Consider the following 20,978-nt stretch of genomic DNA (forward strand, 5'->3'; position numbering starts at 1 on the left):
TCCACTGGGCTGGCAGTGTCTCTGGCTGATCAAGTCAGGCAGGCCCAGGGGCCTGAGGAGGAGACACAGGGGTAAAGAAAACATTCTCTCCCCTTTCACTTAAGATATGCTCAGTGGCGCCTCGGCTGTGGGGGCGGGGAAGGGTGTGGTAAGCGTGACCAGTAGGTTGTACTGGGCAACACAGATTTTCTTTGTGTTTCCTAAACAGTCAATTTTTCTCTATGTAGAAGTTTTTATCTGTATATATATATATATATATATATATATATAAACTTTATTTTTATTTCAAGTCATTTCTTCAAACTTTCAGATGCAGAGTTTGACGGGAATCTTCAAAGATACAAAGGGTTAATGAATGGTTCATAGACTCGCAAAAAAACACTTTGGATGCAAGCTGATTTCTGTATAAGTATGGGGCCGACCTTCAGATTGATTGCCTTTCACACCTGCTATTGTCACACTGGCAGGAAATCAAAGGCCATAGTTCATTTCATATTTACAGTTACAGCACTTGGTGTAATTACACATTGTTTTATACATCAGAGCAGGACAATAAAGATTATACAGTGTGAGGTCAATGTACAATGTATTTCCTTAAACAAACAGACTGGCTTGGATTTTATAGATTACATTCTTAAAAACAAAGCAAACCCCCCAAACAACAATTTTACATAGCATGGAAGCAGCTCAGCCTGATGATTAACTGCCTGACATCCCACTCAACTACTCCAGCAAAAAGATCCAAACTTTCAATGATTCCAAGTAAAAACAGTGGTGGCGAGTCTAACCACCATCATTCTAACCTCAAACTGACTGCTTTCAGAGGTTTATCTCTGAACCTTCTAGCAACCCTCACACAAGACAGAATCGTCAGCCAGATTGTGGTTTTTCCTCCATATTTTTTATGTGCAACTGCCTCTGCCTATGACAACATCTCCTGTTTTCCTACACTTGACTGAGAGGACAGGCCTGGCCTTGGGGCCCCGTCTTAGGGCTCCGACCCGCCCTGGGAGCCTCGTCAGTCACTGAGGTTAGAGCAAGCGGGGATTGCGATCCACTGTGTGTCCTCCGAGGACCCCGAGTCCCTGCCAGCCGCCGCGGGCTGAGCCTCCCAAGTCCCGGCGAGGAAGGCGGCTGGATGGGAGGTGCGGCCACCGTGTCGGCCATGCTCTGGGGCGCCAGTCCCTGCTGCCACGGGCCGAGGGAGGGGAACTGGCCGTGGCCTCTGATGGACAAAGCAGCACCTTGTTTACTAGGGGCGGAAGATAAGAAGTCCGCTTCCCCCCTCCCCAGAGCTCGGCCGGCAGGGAGGCTGCGAGGGTCCCTCGGAACCTCAGCAGCGTCGGTCACAAGACCTGGGTTTCCAGCCGTCGGACCTCCTTGACCACGAGATCAATGTTAATAATTGGGTTAAAGTACAGGGCCCAGTAAAACAGACAGTTGCAAACAAACTGAGGGATGAGGGGCCAGAACATGGCCACAAAAAGCCCCTGTGTCGACACTTTCCAGAAATGGCTCCACATCCTTTGAGGCACGGTCCTGCAAAAGGAAGAGAGGAGTGTGAGAGGTGAGACCGAGGCGCTCAGACCCTGCCTGGGCCTTTCCCCAGTGCAGTGTCTGGCTGCTGCAGCTGCAGGAGACCCTGCTTCCCGTCCCCAGTGCCCGAGGCACACCTTTCCTGACCACGTCACCATCAACTCCTGGGACGGAGCCTGGAGGGGGCTTCCTCAGGGAAATGTCACCAGGTCCCCTCAGGTGAGGCCTTCCCAGCACTGCCCCAACTCCACCCGCTTCTTCGCTGAGCCACACTTGTGTGTGTTTAATATAATATAGACATATTCTAACTTGCGTATTTATTTTTGGCGGTGTTGGGTCTTCGCTGCTGCGTGGGCTTTGCTCTAGTCGCGGCGAGCACGGGCTCCTCTCTGGGCTTTGCTCTAGTCGCGGCGAGCACAGGCTCCTCTCTGGCTACAGTGCGCAGGCCTCTCACTGCAGTGGCTTCTCTTGTCGCACAGTAGGGTGCACGGGCTTCAGCAGTAGAGGTTCCTGGATCACAGGCTCAATAGTTGTGGCCCACGGGCTTAGTTGCTCCTCGGCTTGTGGGATCTTCCCAGGTCAGAGATTGAACCAATGTCTCCTGCATTGGCGGGCAGATTCTTTACCACTGAGCCACCAGGGAAGCCCCTTTAATATTAATGTAATATTTTCTCTGCTAGGCTGTAGGCCTTCAGAGTATAAACTATCCTCTTGACCAACAGATCTGCGGTGTCCAGCAGAGAAGCAGGGGCAGAGCAGAGGTTCAATCAACTGGGCATGAATAAGTGGAGTCACTGAATTGAATAAATAACGGAGATTCCTGTCAGGTTCTCACAATTTACCTGATGGAGGAAGCCTTCGCGTCACAGCCTGTTTCAGGCTAAAAGGGTGCAGGCGTGCTGATTCGTTGCTTCTGCCTGCCCAGCAGCCATCCTGTCTCCTGGAAGCATCTTCTGAGTTTCCCTCTGGGGTGTCTCCCTCCCCTATTCTCCTCCATGTGGCCTGGGTAGGGCTAAAGCCAGCCCCTGGATGTGTCTGGACAAGGTGAGCCCACAAACCCCTGCACTTGTGACGGGTTCAGGGGGCCTGTGACCCAGGCTGGGTCCATCAGAGCAAAGGCATGTGAGCCTGAGGCTTTCACAGGTGCTATGGGAAGAGAACTGTCTCTTTCCTCTAGGGTTCCTAAGCTGTAGATCTCTACCTGGGGGGATCAAGGGCCCCCCAACACAGGAGCTGTTGAGGTGAACAGAGGAGAGCTGTGAGAGGGAGAAAGACATTTGGCCCGAAGGACAGCGTCTGGGTCTCTGGGTCCACCACGCAGGAAGCCATCACTGGGCATGTCCCTTGGTACAAAAGCCCACCTAGGTTGGCTTCTGTCACTTGCAACCGAAAGTCCTGACTCAGCGATTGTCTGGTCCAACTTTCTCATTTTACACATTGATCCAGAGAAATGATGACTGTCCAGGATGACTGGACATGATTACTGAGCAGGATAAGAACTCATGCCTACAGAATGCCTCCTCAGATCTCTTTATGTTCTACCACACTACTTTCCATAAAGCACCTTCTTCTTCTCGCTTGTTTATTCGTCAGTTATTAAACTCCTTCATGTACACCCCACCCTCCAGGAATTATCTGGTGTATTATGTGGGGAAAAGGCACCCGGAGGCACACTTTAATAAGCACCATGAGAGCCTCCCCACCCTGAAACGAAGTCATTTTCTTGTTTGCTGCTTAAGCAGTGTTTCTAAACCAGATGGCCGGGTGTCTACTAGAGTCTGAGAAACACTCCACAGGGCTTCTCCTCCACTTGGTATTTCTTCCCCAGCCTCTGTTGTTCCAACCATCTCCAACATAAAAACACACTTACTTCAGTTCACTTCTTGACCAGATCCTCCAGAAGGAGAATAATTCTAGAACCGAGAGCAGCATGGCATTGACGATGAGGAACCGCGACGTCCAGTAATGGACCTCCAGCCAGTCCCAAGCAAACTCAGCAATCAGCTGGTACGGAAGGAAGGAGTACTTGATGAGGAATTCTCGCCACTGCTTCCACGTGGGTTCTCTAAGATCCTTTAGGAGTAAAACACGAGTAAATAAAAGTACATAAAGACAGACACAAAAAATTATGAGGACTGACTTTTACACAAGATTCGATGGTCAGCCCAGAGTTTTACATTTATTAACACACACACACAGAGACAAACACATCCAACAATCTCAAGTGAGATCTCCATCCATCAACTCACCTTGTAATAACTCATTTTACACTAAATAAATGTTACTTGAAGAGACTGAACCTCTTATACTGTTATATGATTGTGAAAGCTCAGAAGAAGAAAAAAAAATCTAAGCAGGAGATATTAATCAGAAGGTTGAAATGGACAAAAATTAACCAGTTTTAAAATATTTTCATCACTGCAAGAACAGCTCAAACAATTTCCCAAATTCAACTTCTCACCTGTGGTGGAATGATCACAGGTCATGGGAAAACTAAACGTGTACCTTTAAAATGTAATTTTAGGAAAATGACAAACTTAGCAGGTAATTTATAATAAAGAGTTTTTAAACAACTCATAGGCATTTGGGGCTTTCTTGGTGGCTCAGACTGGTAAAGGATCTGCCTGAAATGTGGGAGACCTGGGTTTGATCCCTGGGTCAGGAAGATTCCCTGGAGAAGGGAATGGCAACTCACTCCAGTATTCTTGCCTGGAGAATCCCATGGACAGAGGAGCCTGGCGGTCTGTAGTCCATGGGGTCGCAAAGGGTTGGACATGACTGAACAACCAACACTTTCACTTTCTTTCAGGTATCCAGAGGCCAATGAAAGCTGAGTAACACTGTGTACAATGGAGCAGACACTGAGTATCCCAAGGAAAAAGCCAGCCTGGTGAGCAGACAGGGATACAGACATGGCTTGTTACAATGGCAAGGTCAGGGGTGCTTTGCGCTCCCAGTCCAGCAAGGGCAGAGAACAGCTGAAAACTGGGTAATTGGAGAAACACTCTGCAAAGGGGCTAATCAGCAGGCTTAAAACGACATCAAGGCTAAAGTCAGTTAGGCAGGCACTTGATCCAGGTGTTTAAAAAAAGGTCTTTGGAGATTTGGGAATTTTATCAATGTCATACAAAATGATTCCTATATCCATGTGACTTTTGATATAAACAGATCAGAAGGACTGCCCCCAAAAGTACCAATGTAAAGGGCTTTACCCTCCAGTAACACACAGAATCATTCTGAGTCAATGCAATCAACTATTCTGAAGGAATATAAGAGAGCCGTGGTGGGTAACCAACCCTGCCAAAGGCCTGGTGGTCAGCTAACAGGAGCCTTCCATCCATGAGCGGGATGATGGCTTCCTATTCTGAGGCCCACAGGACATATACTAACTAGATTTAGAAGATGCCGTTAAGAGATCCATTACCAAGCTGGAGGGCCCATAAATCTAACCCTCGGGCAATCTGGAACTATGCTATCTTATTTTATAACAGAAGCAATGCTGTTGTTTTTTTTTTTCCTCTAAATATTTCAAGTCTAGAGGGTAACCCCTTTTGCTATGCAATGCAGGAAACAATACAAGCTTCTAGCAATGGGGAAGTTCCTGCTGTATTTTCTTTGTAAGGGCTCTCCTTGCAAGATTCCAATGAAGACTTGTGCTATTTGCTCTTCTCTGCTAGGCTATAGCCACGTATCCAAATCCATTCCATGATGGGCAATGATGGTGTGACGCCCCTCAAGGCCCTCTGCAGACCCACCAGGAGCTTGGATATGATGTCCTCCCCGGAGCCGTCTTCTTGCAGAGGACAGATGGTGTGAATGAAAGGCAGGAAGGTGTCGGTGTAGTCAAACAGGTAGAGGTACAGCAGACCGAGGCGCGGGGAGCTCTTGAGGGCGTACAGCAGGAACAGGGACCTCCCGGGGTTCACGGCCTGCAGAGCACAAATATTCATTACAACCATGGCCACATTCTCCCAACTCATGCGCCTTCTGCTGTCTCATGCCTTCTGCCATGTGGTCTGCGCGAACAATGAATGAATGAATAAGAGGAGGCCAAGAAATTCATCTGATGGGCTACATTATATAAAGATCCAGCCTCTCTCCACGGCTGGGGAGAGGCAGGGGGATGAGAAGCAAGGTCCTAGGCACAGTCAGAAGAACACAAACTTTCAGGAAAATAAATGAGTGAGTGGGTGGGCGTGCTCAGTCCTGTCTGATTCTTTGCAACCCCATGGACTGTAGTCCATCAGGCTTCTCCGTTCATGAGATTATCCCAGCAAGAATATTAGAATGGGTTGCCATTTCCTTCTTCAGGGTACCTTTCTGATCCAGGTATCGAACCTGTGTCTTCTGCATTGGCAGGTGGATTCTTTATCACTGAGCCACCTGGGAAACCCCAATTAGTGGGCACCACTTAATAAAAATAATCTGAAATACACAAGGTCTCATGCACAAAATATTTTGTGTTGCACTGTATGTAACAGAGAAAAAGTGAAATCTGTGACTTTTGTCCTGAAGTTACAGTAGATATTTAGCCGAGAATTCATACAGCCATTGAAGAATGCAAAGGAGGAGCTTTGGATAATGCTCATGTTAAAACACTAGGTGAAAAAAGTCAGCACTGTTGAAAGCAGGGTCTGACTGGTTCATAGCTGAGATCTTCTTCTAAAAGATCACCTGGCTCACAAGAGATGTCAATACATATATTTGTGTGTGTGTATGTGTGTGTGTGCGCGTGTGTGTGTGTGTGTGCATGTGTGCTCAGTCACTCAGTCTTGTCCTACTTTTTTGCAATCCCATGGACTGTAGCCTGCCAAGCTTGTCTGTCCCTGGGATTTCCCAGACAAGAATACTGGAATGGGTTGCTATTTCCTTCTCCAGGGGAATCTTTCCAACCCAGGGATCAAACCCATGTCTTTTGCATTGCAGATGGATTCTTTACCACTGAGCCACCTGGGGAGCCCTATAAACTGTACTTAGAATAATCAAAATGGTTGTTGAGAGGAAACCTTCCATTTAAAGATGTGTTTCAGCCAACAAGTGAAAAAGAAATGAGAGTTATGATATCACCATTTGGTAACCCTTAATGAACTCAGAGATTTAAAAATCAATGATCGTGGGACGTTATGAGCCTCCTGATGGAAGAAAATACTACACCTATGAAGCAGCCTTGCCAACCCACCAAATCTAAACCAAAGTTAACCTCCAGACTACTAGATTATAAGATATGCAGAGGACAAAAGGACCTGTTAGGTGACACCACAGAGAGACAAGTGTCAAAGTTCAAGATATCAGAAACCACAGGAGAAAATGATCGGGTTTCTACAACAAATAAGTGCAGGGTAATGAAAAGAGGGAGGCAGAATCTACAGACCGAAAGAGATATAAGAGATGTGTGTGTGCGCATGTGCTCAGCCATGTCAGACTCTTTGCAACCCCATGGACTGTAGCCCACCAGGCTCCTGAGTCCATGGAACTTTCCAGGCCAGAATGCTGGAGTGGGTTGGCCATTTCCTTCTCCAGGGGATCTTCCTACCCAGGGATTGAACCCATGTCTCTTGCATCTTTGACATGACAACCAACAAACAACCCACTATGCAGTTCAATACCAGAAAAAGCAAACAACCCAGTCAAAAAGTTGAAAGAAGACCTAAACAGACATGTTTCCAAAGAAGACATACAGATGGCTAATACACACATGAAAAGATGCTCAACATTGCTCATTATTAGAGAAAAGCAAATTAAAACTATCACCTCACACATCATAATGGCCATCATCAAAAAATCTACAAAAAATAAATAGCAGAGAGGGTGTGGGGAAAAGGAAACCCTCTCGCACTTTGGTGGGAATGTAAATTGATACCGCCACTGTGGAAGACAGTATGGAGAGTCCTTACAAAACTAGGAATAGAACTACTATATGACCCAACAATCCCACTACTGGGCATATACCCTGCTGCTGCTGCTAAGTCGCGTCAGTTGTGTCCGACTCTGTGAGACCCCATTGACGGCAGCCCACCATATACCCTGAGGAAACCATAATTAAAAGAGACACATGTACCCCAATGTTCACTACAGTACTACTGATGATAGCCAGGACATGGCAGCAACCTAAATGTCTATTGCCGGATGAATGGATAAAGAAGTTGTGGTATGTACAATATTACTCAGCCATCATGCGACAGTAATTCAAAAAAATACAGACACCCAGAGCCTATTATATAGAGTGAAGCAAGTCAGAAAGAGAAAAACAAGTGTCATATATTAACGCATACATATTGAATCTAGAAAGATGGTACTGATGAGACTATCTGCAAGGCAGCAATGGGGATGCAGACACAGAGAACAGACTTGTGGACACAGCCGGGGAGGAGAGAGAGGGACAAATTGGAAGAGTAACATTGAAACATACAAATTACCATGTGCAAAATAAGATGGCCAGTGGGAACTGGCTGTGTGATGCAGGGAGCTCAACCCGGGGGCTCTGTGACAACCTTCAGGGGAAGGATGGGGTGGGAGATGGGAGGCAGGTTCAAGAGGGAGGTGACATTTGTATACCTGTGGCTGATTCATGCTGATGTATGGCGGAAACTAACCTAATATTGTAAAGCAATTATCCTCCAATTAAAAAAAAAAATCCAGAAGACCTGAATAGACATTTTTCCAAAGGAGACATAGAGATGGCCAACATGCATGTGAAAAGGCACATCAACATCGCTAATTATCAGAGAAAAGGAAATCAAAATCACAATGAGATATCACATCAACCTGTCAGAAAAACCATCATCGAAAAGACCACAGATAACAAATGTTGGAGAGGGTGTGGAGATAAGGGAACCCTTGTACACTGTTGGTGGGAATTTATATTGCTGCAGCCACTGTGGAAAACAGTATGGAGGTTCCTCAAAAATCTAAAAATAGTCCTTCCATATGATCTAGCAACTGCACTCCTTGGAATAAATATGAATAAAAACAGCACATTGATTCAGAAAGAAACAGACACCCAATGCTCGTAACAGCATTATTTATGGTTGTTAACCTATGGAAACAGCCTAAGTATCCATCAACAAATGAACGGGTAAAGATGATGATAATGACATATATGGAATGGAATACTACTCTTCTGTAAGAATGAAATTTTGCCATTTGCAACAACTCGGATGGACCTGGGGGTATTATGCTTGGTGAAATAAGTCAGATGCAGATAACAAATACATATATTTTGACGTATATGTGGACTCTAAAAAACAAAACAAACAAATGACTATAAGAAAACAGAAACCAACTCACAGGTTTAGAGAAACAAGTGGTTACCAATGGGTACAAGGAAGTGGGGAGGGCCAAAACAGGCGTAGGAGATTAAGAGGCACAAAGAACTACATATAAAATAAGTAGGCCCAAGAACATATTGTACAGCACAGGTAATATAGCTGCTATTTTAGTAACTTTACATGGGGTATAATCTACAAAAATACTGAATCACTATGCTGTACCCCTGAAACTAACATAATATCATAAACCACTTTTCCTCAATTAAAGAAAAAAAAGATCTAACAACCACATGTGGACCCTATTTGGACCCTGGCTGGAACAAGTCAACTGGGAAAAAAAAAAATGTGGGATATTTGTATACTGATAGATTGTTTGATAACATCAGAGAATTATTCATTCTGGGGCATACACTGTGATATTTTAGTTTTTTTTAAAAAGTCTTTACTTTTTAGAGATTCAGTGAAACATATACTTCTGAAATAGAACTATCTCCAATTTTCAAGATAATCAGGAGTAGTAGGAATAGGTATTACTGTGAAATAAACATAGCCACGAGTTACTGTCTTATGGGCGGATAGTAGTTTTGTACTATTATCTTGCTTTTGTGTGTATTTGAAATTTTCCATAGTAAAAGTTCAAAAAAAAAGTCTAACTTCTGAAAAATATATCTTTATATCTTAACTTAGGTGAGACACAGAAATATGGAAGTAGTTCTTCACTTTAAAGCAGCTTTTCCCAACCTTTTTGCATTATTACCTCTTAAGGATTCTTTTAAAGACTTTCTCATAAACCTGCCCCAGCCCCAGAAAATGTTAATACCACAGAAATACTGTGTACTTGTTTATGTACTGTGGTCTCTGGAGCCACAAGTCATTGCAATACATAACGCTTTTCACCCCTCCAGAACCAGCGGCCTTGGGGGCAAAACTGCTCCTTTGAGCATGGGTCTCTAAAAGAACACAGGGCCCAGAAACGGAGCCTGACGCTGTGCAGCCACATTGTGGTGAGGACGAGAGAAGGGATGGTGACTGGTTAATGTCTGTAGGTCCGGCGTCAGCTGGGCCAAAACATTCTAACTCTGGGCTCCTCTCTATCAGATGAGGAGGATGAACCAACCTCCCAGCGAGGGGATCATGATGGCAGGGCTACAGAAGGGAGTGAGCCGTCTCTCTCAAGTCTGCCCAGAACAGCGGCACTCAGGAGCAGCTGCACTCAGACTCCAGGGTCAGGGGAGTCCTATCACACAGCCTGTAGAGCGGGCTAAGTCACTGCAGTCGTGTCTGACTCTTTGAGACCCCATGGACTGTAGCCTGCCAGGCTCCTCTGTCCATGGGATTCTCCAGGCAAGAATACTGGAGTGGGTTGCCATTCCCTTCTCCAGGGGATCTTCCCAACCCATGGATTGAACCCAGGTCTCCTGTACTGCAGACAGATTCTTTACTGTCTTAGCCACCAGGAAAGCCCAAGAATACTGCAGTGGGCAAGCCTATCCCTTCTCCAGGGGATCTTCCCAACCCAGGGATGGGACCTGTGTCTCCTACATCTCATGCACTGGCAGGCGGGTTCTTCTAACACCACTGGAAGCCTATATGCACAACATCAAATGACCACCCTCGAGGAGATCTGAAGGAACAAGATTCTGCTTGCCTTTTATACCAGGACCAGAATCCCAATCCCATTCAGTTCAGTTCAGTTCAGTCGCTCAGTCGTGTCCGACTCTCTGCAACCCCATGAATCACAGCACGCCAGGCCTCCCTATCCATCACCAACTCCCGGAGTTCACTCAAACTCATGTCCACAGAGTCGGTGATGCCATCCAGCCATCTCATTCTCTGTCGTCCCCGTCTCCTCCCGCCCCCAACCTTTCCCAGCATCAGAGTCTTTTCCAGTGAGTCAATCCCATTCACTCCAGTTAATATTAAGTTTACTTTGAGAGACTCTAAATAGAGGGTCATAGGACCCAGGAAGGTTCTGTCAGATATTAAAATCCACCACAGGACTAATATTGGCTATAAAAGTCCAGAGTTTGATTGCATTAACAAAACTAATAATTTATGACAAAAGAGAAGTAGGGATTTAAAAAAAAAATTGACAAACGGACAACAGTAAAACAAACAAAAAAAAACCATAGTAAAACAATAAAATCTTTTATCTTAGGACCCCATCCCCATTCTTCAAAAAATGTGAAACTAGTGTTTTTCAGTTTTAAAGTAATACAGGCACACACTGCTATATTCAAAATGGATAACCAACAAGGACCTACTGTATGGCACATGGAACTCTGCTTAATGCTATGTGCCAGCCTAGACGGCAGGGGGGTTCGGGGGAGGATGATACACGTGTTGTGTATGGCTGAGTTCCTGTGCTGTTCAACTGAGACGACTGCAACATTGTTCTTGGGCTATGCCCCAGTAGGAAATAAAAAGTTTAAAGTCTGAAAAAAAAAAATAAAGTAATACATGCACATAAACACAATCTTCTTTTTTCAAATGGCACAGAATTGAACTGAATGACAAATGCAATTCAGCCTTTTGTCCATGTTGCAATCCCTAGATGAAAACATTGTTAGCAGTTTGTGTATCCTTCCAGAGATTTTCTATGATCCACACAAACATGGAGGTTTTCTAATGTGCTTTTGTTTTCAGTTAACAATACCACTTGGGCGTACTTTCTGGTTAGCGCACCTCAGGTCACCTCCTCCTGTGTAATGGCGACAAGTGTGGCTGAGCTGTATTTACTCAACTTGCTCCTAACACTGGGCACTGAGGTTGTTTTCCATGCGCTAGTGCCAGTGATACTGGGGTCAACATCTCGTTTAATGGTTCTGTGACTCAAACGTCCAGCTCTCACTGATTCTCTGAGGTCACCGGCTGAGAAGGGAAAGGGACCAGGAGGCCCAGGGTCGTGCTGGCGTTCCCAGTGTGTCCTGCAGGAGCTGCAAGTCACTGCAACACATGCCACATTCCACCCCTCAAGAACCAACGGCGAGGAGCCCAGGAGTCAGGCTCCCGGGTCCTTCCTTGGTCACAGCACCATGCTGCCTGTGCGCTCAATGCAAAGAAGTGAAATGAAGATCAAAGAGTACGTGCTGCTTAAATTTGAATAGTTAGTGACAAACTGCTCTCCAAAGAGACGGCGCCAATTTAGGATCTGCAAACATGAGTGCCTCTCTGCTCCGGTTATTATGAAATGTTCTCATCCTTGACAATGTCAGAGTTGAGAACAACACAGGGGGATGTCTCAGTTTGTACTAGAACTGCCAGTGAGCATTACCCCCACTCCCAACCGACTTAATTGGTTATCTGTATTTAGTTTTCTCCATGATGTCTTGTTTAGGGTACAGGTCTGTGTATTTCAGATATTCTATAACTAATAAAAAACAGACTGTTCCTCTTACAGTACGGTACTCACTACATTCTCCCTGTAAAAGAGAACCAGGTACCCAGCGAAGAACAATTTATCAGGATCGAGTGAAGTTGATGACGTGCATTACTTGCGACCCAGTAATCCCATTCCTCAGTGTACAGCACTAAGAAGAGTGGCCATCAATGGGAGAGTGGACAGATGGTCACGCTGGTGAATGGGGCCAGAGAGAAAAGCTACCTGCAGAAGGATCGGCTCACTTCATGCCTCTTAGGCTAAGGTGCAAAATCTAGAATGTTGTTCCTAGTGCTGTGGAGACACACCCGTAACACAAGTAGGAGAATGGGCCCAGGAGGGATCCACAGCCTGACACAGGGGCTTCAGTTGTGTCGGCCATGTCTGCAAGCAGTGGGCAGACAGATAACTGCTATCTTGTTCTCAGTACTTTCTTTTTTTCCACTGAAGAAATAGAGTGTTCACCTTATATTCCCAGAGGTTCTGGGGGGGCTTCACGCCCAGGGCTTTCACTCGCTCCAGCTCCACGAGGATGGCTCTTCTGTGGCTGCTGCTTTCTATGGAATACGGTGCCTGAGAAAATTCTTCCTCTGTCAGAGTTAAAAGCAACCTGGGGGGATAGGGGTGGAAGCAAACTTTTCAGTCAGGACTCCACCTTATCAACACAAATACACACTTTGGGCTTGAGGTAAGGCACCTAACATATGAAGTAATATGACTAACAGCAAACAAGTTGAAAGCTTACTATTTGCCAGGGACTCTCTGAAAACGCTTTGCTATATTATCACTGACCCATCTACCAATTTTGCAAGGTAGGTGGTATCATGTCCATTTTGTGGGTGAGAAAACTGGCTTAGACAAATAAAATAACTCACCCTAGGCACACTCAGGAGGACCATTTTGCTCCTACCCTTGATCTTTCAGCTATGTTTACTTATTCTTTTTCAAAGTGTGTGTGTGTATGAGTATTGAAAAAAAACACTAGAAGGAAATCCAGTGAAATATCACGATAATAAGAGTAGCTGTTTGGGGGCAGTGATTAAAGATGACAGCAGATACATTATCTGTTCCCTTTCATCAGAAAACATGAATTCACTGCCAGTGATTCCTCATTAAAGTACCCCAGAAAGGTTTATCCTCCTTCACTCAGCAACGCCAGTTGAGGAAGCTCTCCTCTGGAAGGAAGACAGTTATGTAAAGTACACTGTATTAACAAGGCAGAGAATTCCAGGAGGGAGCAGGGTGAGGTGGGAGGTGGTGCTACTCTTTACAAAAAGCAGAGTGGGAGCACTTTGCTTCCTCAATAGAGAGTCAAGTGTTGAAAGTTCAGTTCAAGGGGAAAAATGGAGCAGGGAGGGAGGTGGGGCACCAGGCAGGTTACCTGGGGACACCAAGCAGACAGCCTAGCAGTGAGGACCACACGTCTGATTCAAATGCATTAGAGAGCAGTGGCCTGGTGGTCCAAGTACATCCCTAAGTGACCCCTCCAAGAAAGGGAGGGACCCAGCAAAGATGGACAGGGCTCAGGAAGGGGCAGGGAGCTTTGCTGATGGGCAGAAGCAGCCTGCCCCATCACTCAGCGATGAGTTCCTCGAACTAATGGGTTCCTCCATTTGCACCAATGCAGTCTGGTACTGTCTGGAGCAGAAAAAAAAAGAAACACCACAAATGTGTGTTCGTAGAGGTCGATTAATAGACTCTAGCATATACTGCTGCTGCTGCTGCTGCTAAGTCACTTCAGTCGTGTCCGACTCTGTGTGACCCCATAGACGGAAGCCCAGCAGGCTCTCCCGTCCCTGGGATTCTCCAGGCAAGAACACTGGAGTGGGTTGCCATTTCCTTCTCCACTAGCAAATACATATACACATAAACACACACACACATATACATATGTATATATAAACATATAAACACAGGTCTGCTTAGAACAATCATATTTACCATTTAAATAAATAATCCACAGTTCTATGTGTAGAACTGTATAAACATTGAAAAAAATCTGAACAGCTGTCCAACAAGTGGTTTTTTCCTCAAGAGCAGGATGATGAAGCTATTTCATTTCTAATGTAATATAGTTCCACATCATTATTTTGAAATAAACAAACACGTTACCCTTATAATCGGGAAGCAACAAACAATTAAGATGTCAACCAATGACATAAAATGGTATGGCTGCTTTAGAAAAGTTTAATGGTTTGTTAAAAGGTAAACACAGAGTTACCTTATGACCCAGCAATTCCGCTCCAAGAGTACTGAGTATTGAAAATACAAGTCCACACAAAAACCTTTATACAAGCGATCACAGCAGCAGTGTTCCTAACAGCCCCCAAATGGAATCAATCCAAATGTCCATCAACTGAAGAACGAATGAAGGAAGAACGGAAATACTCTGAACAGGCAAATCCAGGAGACAGAAAGTAGAATGGTGCTTGCCGGGGGCTGAGAGAGGGGAAAATGAGGACTGACTGACTTTAGCAGGAGCTTTCTTTTGGGGGATGATGAGAATGTTCTAAAGCCAGACTGTGGCCATGGCTGCACATATCTGCAAATATATTAAAAACCATGGATTATACACTTCAAATGGGTGAATTTCAGGGTATGCGGACAGTATCTCAAAAACACTGTTTCAGAAATGTCAGTGATGCAGCAGCAGATTTTGCTCCTCACCTTCCGTTTACTCTTTCAGATAAAAACCTGTCTCTGTAGAGGGAGGCCCAAGGGCCCAGCTGCTCCAGCCAGAGCACAACTTCCTCCGCTGTCCATCTGGCCACAGCCTTGTGGACCAGGAGGTGCCGCTCAGATTCCCTGCTGCTCCAGTGGTACACCAGCAGGACCACCTGGGGAAGAGCGACACGGACCTTACTGCACAGGAAGATCAGAGATGCCAGCTTCCGAGTACGCGAGCGTGGGGTCGGGGAGGGAAGACGCTGGGCTGGGAGGAAACCATGCCAAGTCTGTCGACATGGAAGCTAGGCCACACCACTGCCACAGGGAGCTGGGAAGCACGACCCTTGGTGGGCTCACCTCTGCTGATTTTCAGGTTGTTGTCGGGGAACAGAGACAGAAATGGGACTCACTACAAGGCACCTGGGAGCACTCCACCCTCGACCCCATCAATTTGGCCAATGTGACTGACTCATGTGCCTTTGCTATCTGAAAATTTGTTAACAATAAGATTTTTCGTAGCATGGAACTTAAAAAGAAAAGGAGTCTCTAAGGTTTGAAGTTAGTACAGTGCTGTGCTCAAGACATGGCCTCGGTTCCAGCCCTGACACCTTTCTAAAGCACCAGTTTCCTCCTCTCTAGAGCAGGAATAATGATGGTGCCTACTGCATAGGTTGTAAAGATGAAATGGGACAAAATTAACAGTTACTGGGCTCTGAGTACCAGACTCTGTAGATACTCGTATAGGCAACATCCCAGGTTTCAACTTACGCAGTGAATAACCGTGTGCGATCACTTAGGAGTATTTCAACAGAACTGACTTCAGTGAAAACCATGGGAGGGAGACAGAGACGCCAACTTACCGCCACCCCAGTTAAAGCTGTGAGCACTCCGGAATAGAAACCCCCTCCCCTGTGCTGGTTCCCTCGGCCTGTGTGGGGAGCTGAAGGCGTCTGATCGTTCCCAAACTTCTGAAAGGCTGCAAGACTCTGGACTATGTCGTTATTCTGCTGAATGTCTTCAAATCGCATTCTAATGGCATCGGGAAATAATTTTTCAACGGCGTCCCTATGAAGAAGAGAGAGAGAGAGAAAAAAAAAAAAGACAGTTGTTTAACTAAATACTCTTAAAATGTTTAGAGGACAAAATAACACTGATGTCAACATTTAATAATATACCAAGGATTTCCCTGCTCGTCCAGTGGTGAAGAATCCACCTTCCAATGCGGGGGATATGAGTTCGAGACAAGGAACTAAGATCCCATAAGCTATAGGGCCACTAAGCCCACGCACCACAACTACTGAGCCTGCAAGTCTCAACGAAGACCCGATGCAGCCAAAAATAAACAGATGTTTTAAAAATACATACAACAGGATTCAGAAAGAATGGACAAGAAGGTTGCTTACGGCCCTATTGGTAAAAACAACAAATCAAAAACATCTACATGTCCACTGTTATGGAAGCAGCTAAACAAAACATAGTATATTCCTACAGAGGAACAATAATAAATCGTTTTAAAAATAAGTTTACTGGATATCACTGAGTATCAAGGTGAATAAATTTAATTCAAACACATTGTTTGAGTGAAAGAGGAAACTGCAGAAACAGACCATACACAACTGACATAAGAAAATATTTGCATTTCCTATTGGCACATAAATATATAAAAGTATCATAACTGAAATTACTCTGAGAAAAAGGAAGAATTGTAAGATGGGGGGAGGTGGGGTTGAAGGGGTCTTTATCACCAACAATCTGATTATTAAAAATTAATTCATAAAAAAAGAAAAAAGGTGAAGTTCAGTTGTAAAAGTTAGACCAACCATCAGGCCATGCTATAGGGCTCTTTATCTTCAATTATACACAATTTGAGAACTACCCTCCCCCACCTCCCGGACCAGAGAACCCTTCTTCAATTTAAGATTAACCTGCAGATAAACTGAGGCTGACAGGTCAGAGAAAAGTGTTTGTAAATACACTTCCAGTGAAAAAGAGAATGCTGGGTTAATGTTTTAATGGAACTTCCTGGTACTCTGTTGATAGAGAGAAGGCAACAGCAAGAATTTTAGCCTCCCAGACCTCCCAGAACAGAATGAACATTATGAATAGAACGAAAAACCCCACTATCTGAAGGTCTTATCTGCTGTGTGATGCGACACCTGAGAAACTCTATGAATGTTTAAGTGCAACAGAGTTTAGCCAGAGATTATGAAAATCAGGATCACACTAATCATTCAGAAGCATGCAGTTAGACCACTTTCTCTACTAGACCTAGGGTATTCTCAGTGAACACAAATCAGTCAGAAGTATTATGTACCAAGGGTTGCAGAAAATGCTCTGGTAACCAGTTTCTTTCTCTCCCTCATTTATAATAAATAATAAACATATCACGGTCACCTGTGAGGAAGGGAGTCAGGACTTGTAGGTCCTTGAGTCCCCTGACTCACATGCCAGCAGATCCAGAGTGACCCCCGAGGCAGTGGGCTCCACGTCTCTGGCCTTTCCAGATGTGACCGCTCCCATTAAGAGAAACCATGCTGGACAAGCCCAGTGAGCTACCCGTATGGACTTGAGCATTACCTGAGGAGAATATTGACTTTGGGGAAACCTTCCCATTTTTCTCTGCATTCTGGACACTCTGTTTTCTTTGAAGAGGCCCACCACAGTGCTAGGCAGTGCCGGCAGAAGCTGTGCCCACAGTTCAAGGTGGTGGGGTTAACCAGGATGTCGTAACAGCAGTGGCAAGAGAATTCGTTAATGGAAATCTGAGGGCTGGAGCTCTCAAGCGGGTCATTTTTCTCAAGGCTTGCTGCATCCAGATCATTCTGCGGAGACTCCTCCATCTCTTAGCAAATTCTGGAATCCATAGACATAGAAAATTACAGACTCAGCAGACCGATGCAAGATGACATTAAATCTAGGGGAAAAAGAGAGAAAAACAACAGAAATAGGACAAATAATTTAGCAGGTGTTTGAGATGACAGATATTCTATTAAAGCTCCGATTTTTAAATGTGACAAACTTGGTTTCTAAAAATTTACATTTCGTAAACCACATAAACATCGCTAAATTTTTCGACTGTCATACTTTCAAAAATTAGGTAAAGCCAAAGAGTGCAAAGGAAAGTTCAGTGGCCTTGGGTTGGGGGAGGCTGGAGAATTCTAGATCCTTCCCTGCTACCTTCCTTGTAAGATTTAATTTCTCTGGCCTGAAATCTGTGACATCCTTTCAATGTACATAACTTTAAATAAACCAGATTCTTAGCCCACTAAAATGTCTGGAGTTGGCAATAACAGATGCACTTCATACAACCAACAGAGTTTATCCAAACAAATCTGCCTTTCCCTGAGGTAATTATTTAACATCTGACTTCAGAGGCTCCCATAGGGACGGTACCTGGAAGAGAGGCCTGGTTCTCTGAGATGCCCTATGCCAGGCCTACTCGCCTGGGGCTAAATATCCCTCGCTCTCCCCAAATCAACCCAAATATGCACATCCTGCCTTCTGGATCCCACTAGTTTGTTGTCACAGAAACATGCTAATGTCACTAATAAGCTAATGGTAAAGTCCACCTCTGGGACTAAGTTACCTGGGCTCTCCCAGCCTTATTTCCTCAACTTCACAGTGTCTTATGAGGGTTGTGCTGTGCTAAGCTGCTTCAGTCTTCTACTCTTTGCAACCCCATGGACTGTAGTCCACCAGGCTCCTCTGTCCATGGGATTCTCCAGGCAAGAATACTGGAGTGGGTTGCCATTTCCTTCTCCAGGGGATCTTTTCAACTTCAGGGATTGAATCCATGTCTCTTATGTCTCCCGCATTGGCAGGTGGGTTCTTTAGCACTAGTGCCACCTGGGAAGCCCTTGTGAGGGTTAGAGATGGTGAATTAGGGTGGTGGATGCTGTAAACAGGGGCTAAAGAAATTATTCATATTGCTACTGGAATTAGCATGCAGAGACACAGGTGGGGATGTTTCTCAATCTCACTATTATTACAGGAAAGAAAGTAAACTGCTGTCGATCACCCACACTGGTCTCGCAGAGAAGGACTCTTTGCAGGCACAGTGGTTGAGAACACAGGTCCCAGGGCTGGGCTGCCTGCGTTCTTACCCCAGCTCTGCCCTCTGGATTTGAGTCTCAGGTATCTCATCTATTAATAGGGGTGGTAACAGGGGCTTCCCTGGTGGCTCAGTGGTAAAGGATTGTCCGTAATGCAGGAGACGTAGGTTCGATCCTCAGTTCAGGAAGATCCCCTAGAGAAGGAAATGGCAACTCAATCCAGGATTCTTGCCTGGGAAATTCCATGGACAGTGGAGCCTGGTGGGCTAAAATCCGAGGGATCACAGAGTCGGACACAACTTAGCAACAAAACAACAACATAAACAACAATATTATTTACCTCATTGGGAGGTTTTGAGAGTTAGATAAGAGAATGCAATTAAAGTGCCTGGCATATGGTAAGTAGACCATAAATGGTAATATTTCTCTGATTTTCAGGGAATTGTATCACTTTTTACAGGGCACAAATTTTAAATTAAGCATGATAACACTATTTTAAACAAGAAAATCTATAAACACGAGAATACAAATCATGGCCACTGTTTTGAATCCCTAAGAAACAATTACATCCGAGAAGTATGCTCAGCAAATGAATGATGCACTGAAAACTGCAATGCCTATAGTCAGCATTGGTCAACAGAAAGGACCCAGTTCTTCTCCATGACAATGCCCAGCAACCAATGCTTCAAAACTTGAACAAATTGCGCTACGAACTTTTGTCTCATTGACCATATTCACCTGAGCTCTTGCCAACCGATTACCACTTCTTCAAGCATCTCAACAAATTTTTGCAGGGAAAATGCTTCTACAAACCAGCAGGAGGCAAAAAATGCTTTTGAAGAGTTTGTCAAATCCTGAAGCACAGATTTTTTATGCTACAGGAATAAACATACTTATTGCTCATTGGCAAAAGTGGTGTTGATTGTAATGGTTCCTATTTTGACTAATAATGATGTGTTTGAGCCTAGTTATAATGATTTAAAATTCGCAACTTTAATTAAACCACAACTATGTTTGCACCAGGGGACGACGGAGAATGAGATGGCTGGATTGCATCACCGACTCTGTGGACATGAGTTTGAGTGTACTCCGGGAGTTGGTGATGGACAGGGAGGCCTGGCGTGCTGTGATTCATGGGGTCGCGGAGAGTCGGACACGACTGAGCGACTGAACTGAAGTGAACTGAACTGATGTTTGCACCAGGAGATCAAACCTCGGTGTTCATTGGAAGGACTGATGCTAAAGCTGAAACTCAAATACTTTGGCCACTTCTTGCGACAAGTTGACTCACTGGAAAGGACTCTGATGCTGGGAGGGATTGGGGGCGGGAGGAGAAGGGGATGACAGAGAATGAGATGGCTGGATGCCATCACCGACTCGATGGACATGAGTTTGAGTGAACTCTGGGAGTTGGTGATGGACAGGGAGGCCTGGCGTGCTGTGATTCATGGGGTCGCAGAGTTGGACACGACTGAGCGACTGAACTGAACTGAACGTCAATAGGCTATGGTCTCTCCAGTAGTCATATATGGATGTGAGAGTTGGATCATAAAGAAGGCAGAGAGCTGAAGAATTTATGCTTTTGAACCGTGGTGTTGGAAAAGACTCTTGAGAGTCCCTTGGACAGCAAGGAGATCAAACCAGTCAATCCTAAAAGAAATCAACTGTGAATACCCCTTGGAAGAACTGATGCTGAAGTTGTAGCTAAAACTGATGCAAAAAGCCGACTCACTGGAAAAGACCCTGATGCTGGGAAAGACTGAGGGCAAGCAGAGAAGGGGTGACAGAGGATGAGATGGTTGGATGGCATCACTGATTTAATGGACATGAACTTGGGCAAATGCCACGAGATGGTGAGGGACAGGGAAGCCTGGCATGCTACAGTCCATGGGGTTGAGAAGAATTAGACATGACTTAGTGACGGAACAACATTAGTAGTTGCTTTGTTGGGTGGGTAGGATCATGATTTTTTGGGTTTTGGTTTTCTGTATTTACTAAGCTGTTCTTAATGGAAATGATTTTATAAGTGCAAAAGCATAGAGAAAATCATAAAAATAAACCACATTTGCTGATTAT

The 20,978-nt window shown here is 45.0% G+C and overlaps 1 protein-coding gene across 4 annotated transcripts in view; it reads right to left on the minus strand.

Annotated features, from left to right (window-relative positions):
* Positions 1-1,199: 1,199 nt before the first annotated feature.
* BFAR (bifunctional apoptosis regulator) overlaps positions 1,200-20,978 on the minus strand; it is a 28,982-nt gene continuing 9,203 nt past the window's right edge. For 3 of the 4 annotated variants that reach the window (XM_055409532.2, XM_055409533.2, XM_088833327.1), the window contains exons 2-8: positions 17,428-17,764; positions 15,711-15,915; positions 14,851-15,020; positions 12,649-12,793; positions 5,292-5,465; positions 3,407-3,609; positions 1,200-1,539 (exon numbers count right to left, since the gene is read on the minus strand). In XM_055409532.2, coding sequence (XP_055265507.1) covers positions 1,347-1,539; positions 3,407-3,609; positions 5,292-5,465; positions 12,649-12,793; positions 14,851-15,020; positions 15,711-15,915; positions 17,428-17,690 — 1,353 coding nt within the window. In that variant the 5' untranslated portion in view covers positions 17,691-17,764 and the 3' untranslated portion in view covers positions 1,200-1,346. Of the gene's footprint in view, positions 1,540-1,845; positions 2,138-3,406; positions 3,610-5,291; positions 5,466-12,648; positions 12,794-14,850; positions 15,021-15,710; positions 15,916-17,427; positions 17,765-20,978 lie in introns of all 4 variants that reach the window. The other variant, XR_016036658.1, reaches the window with a different exon arrangement.

The sequence above is a fragment of the Moschus berezovskii genome, chromosome 27 (genome assembly GCF_049115385.1).
Source record: "Moschus berezovskii isolate FMDL1 chromosome 27, NW_MosBer_1.0, whole genome shotgun sequence".
Lineage (NCBI taxonomy): Eukaryota > Metazoa > Chordata > Mammalia > Artiodactyla > Moschidae > Moschus > Moschus berezovskii.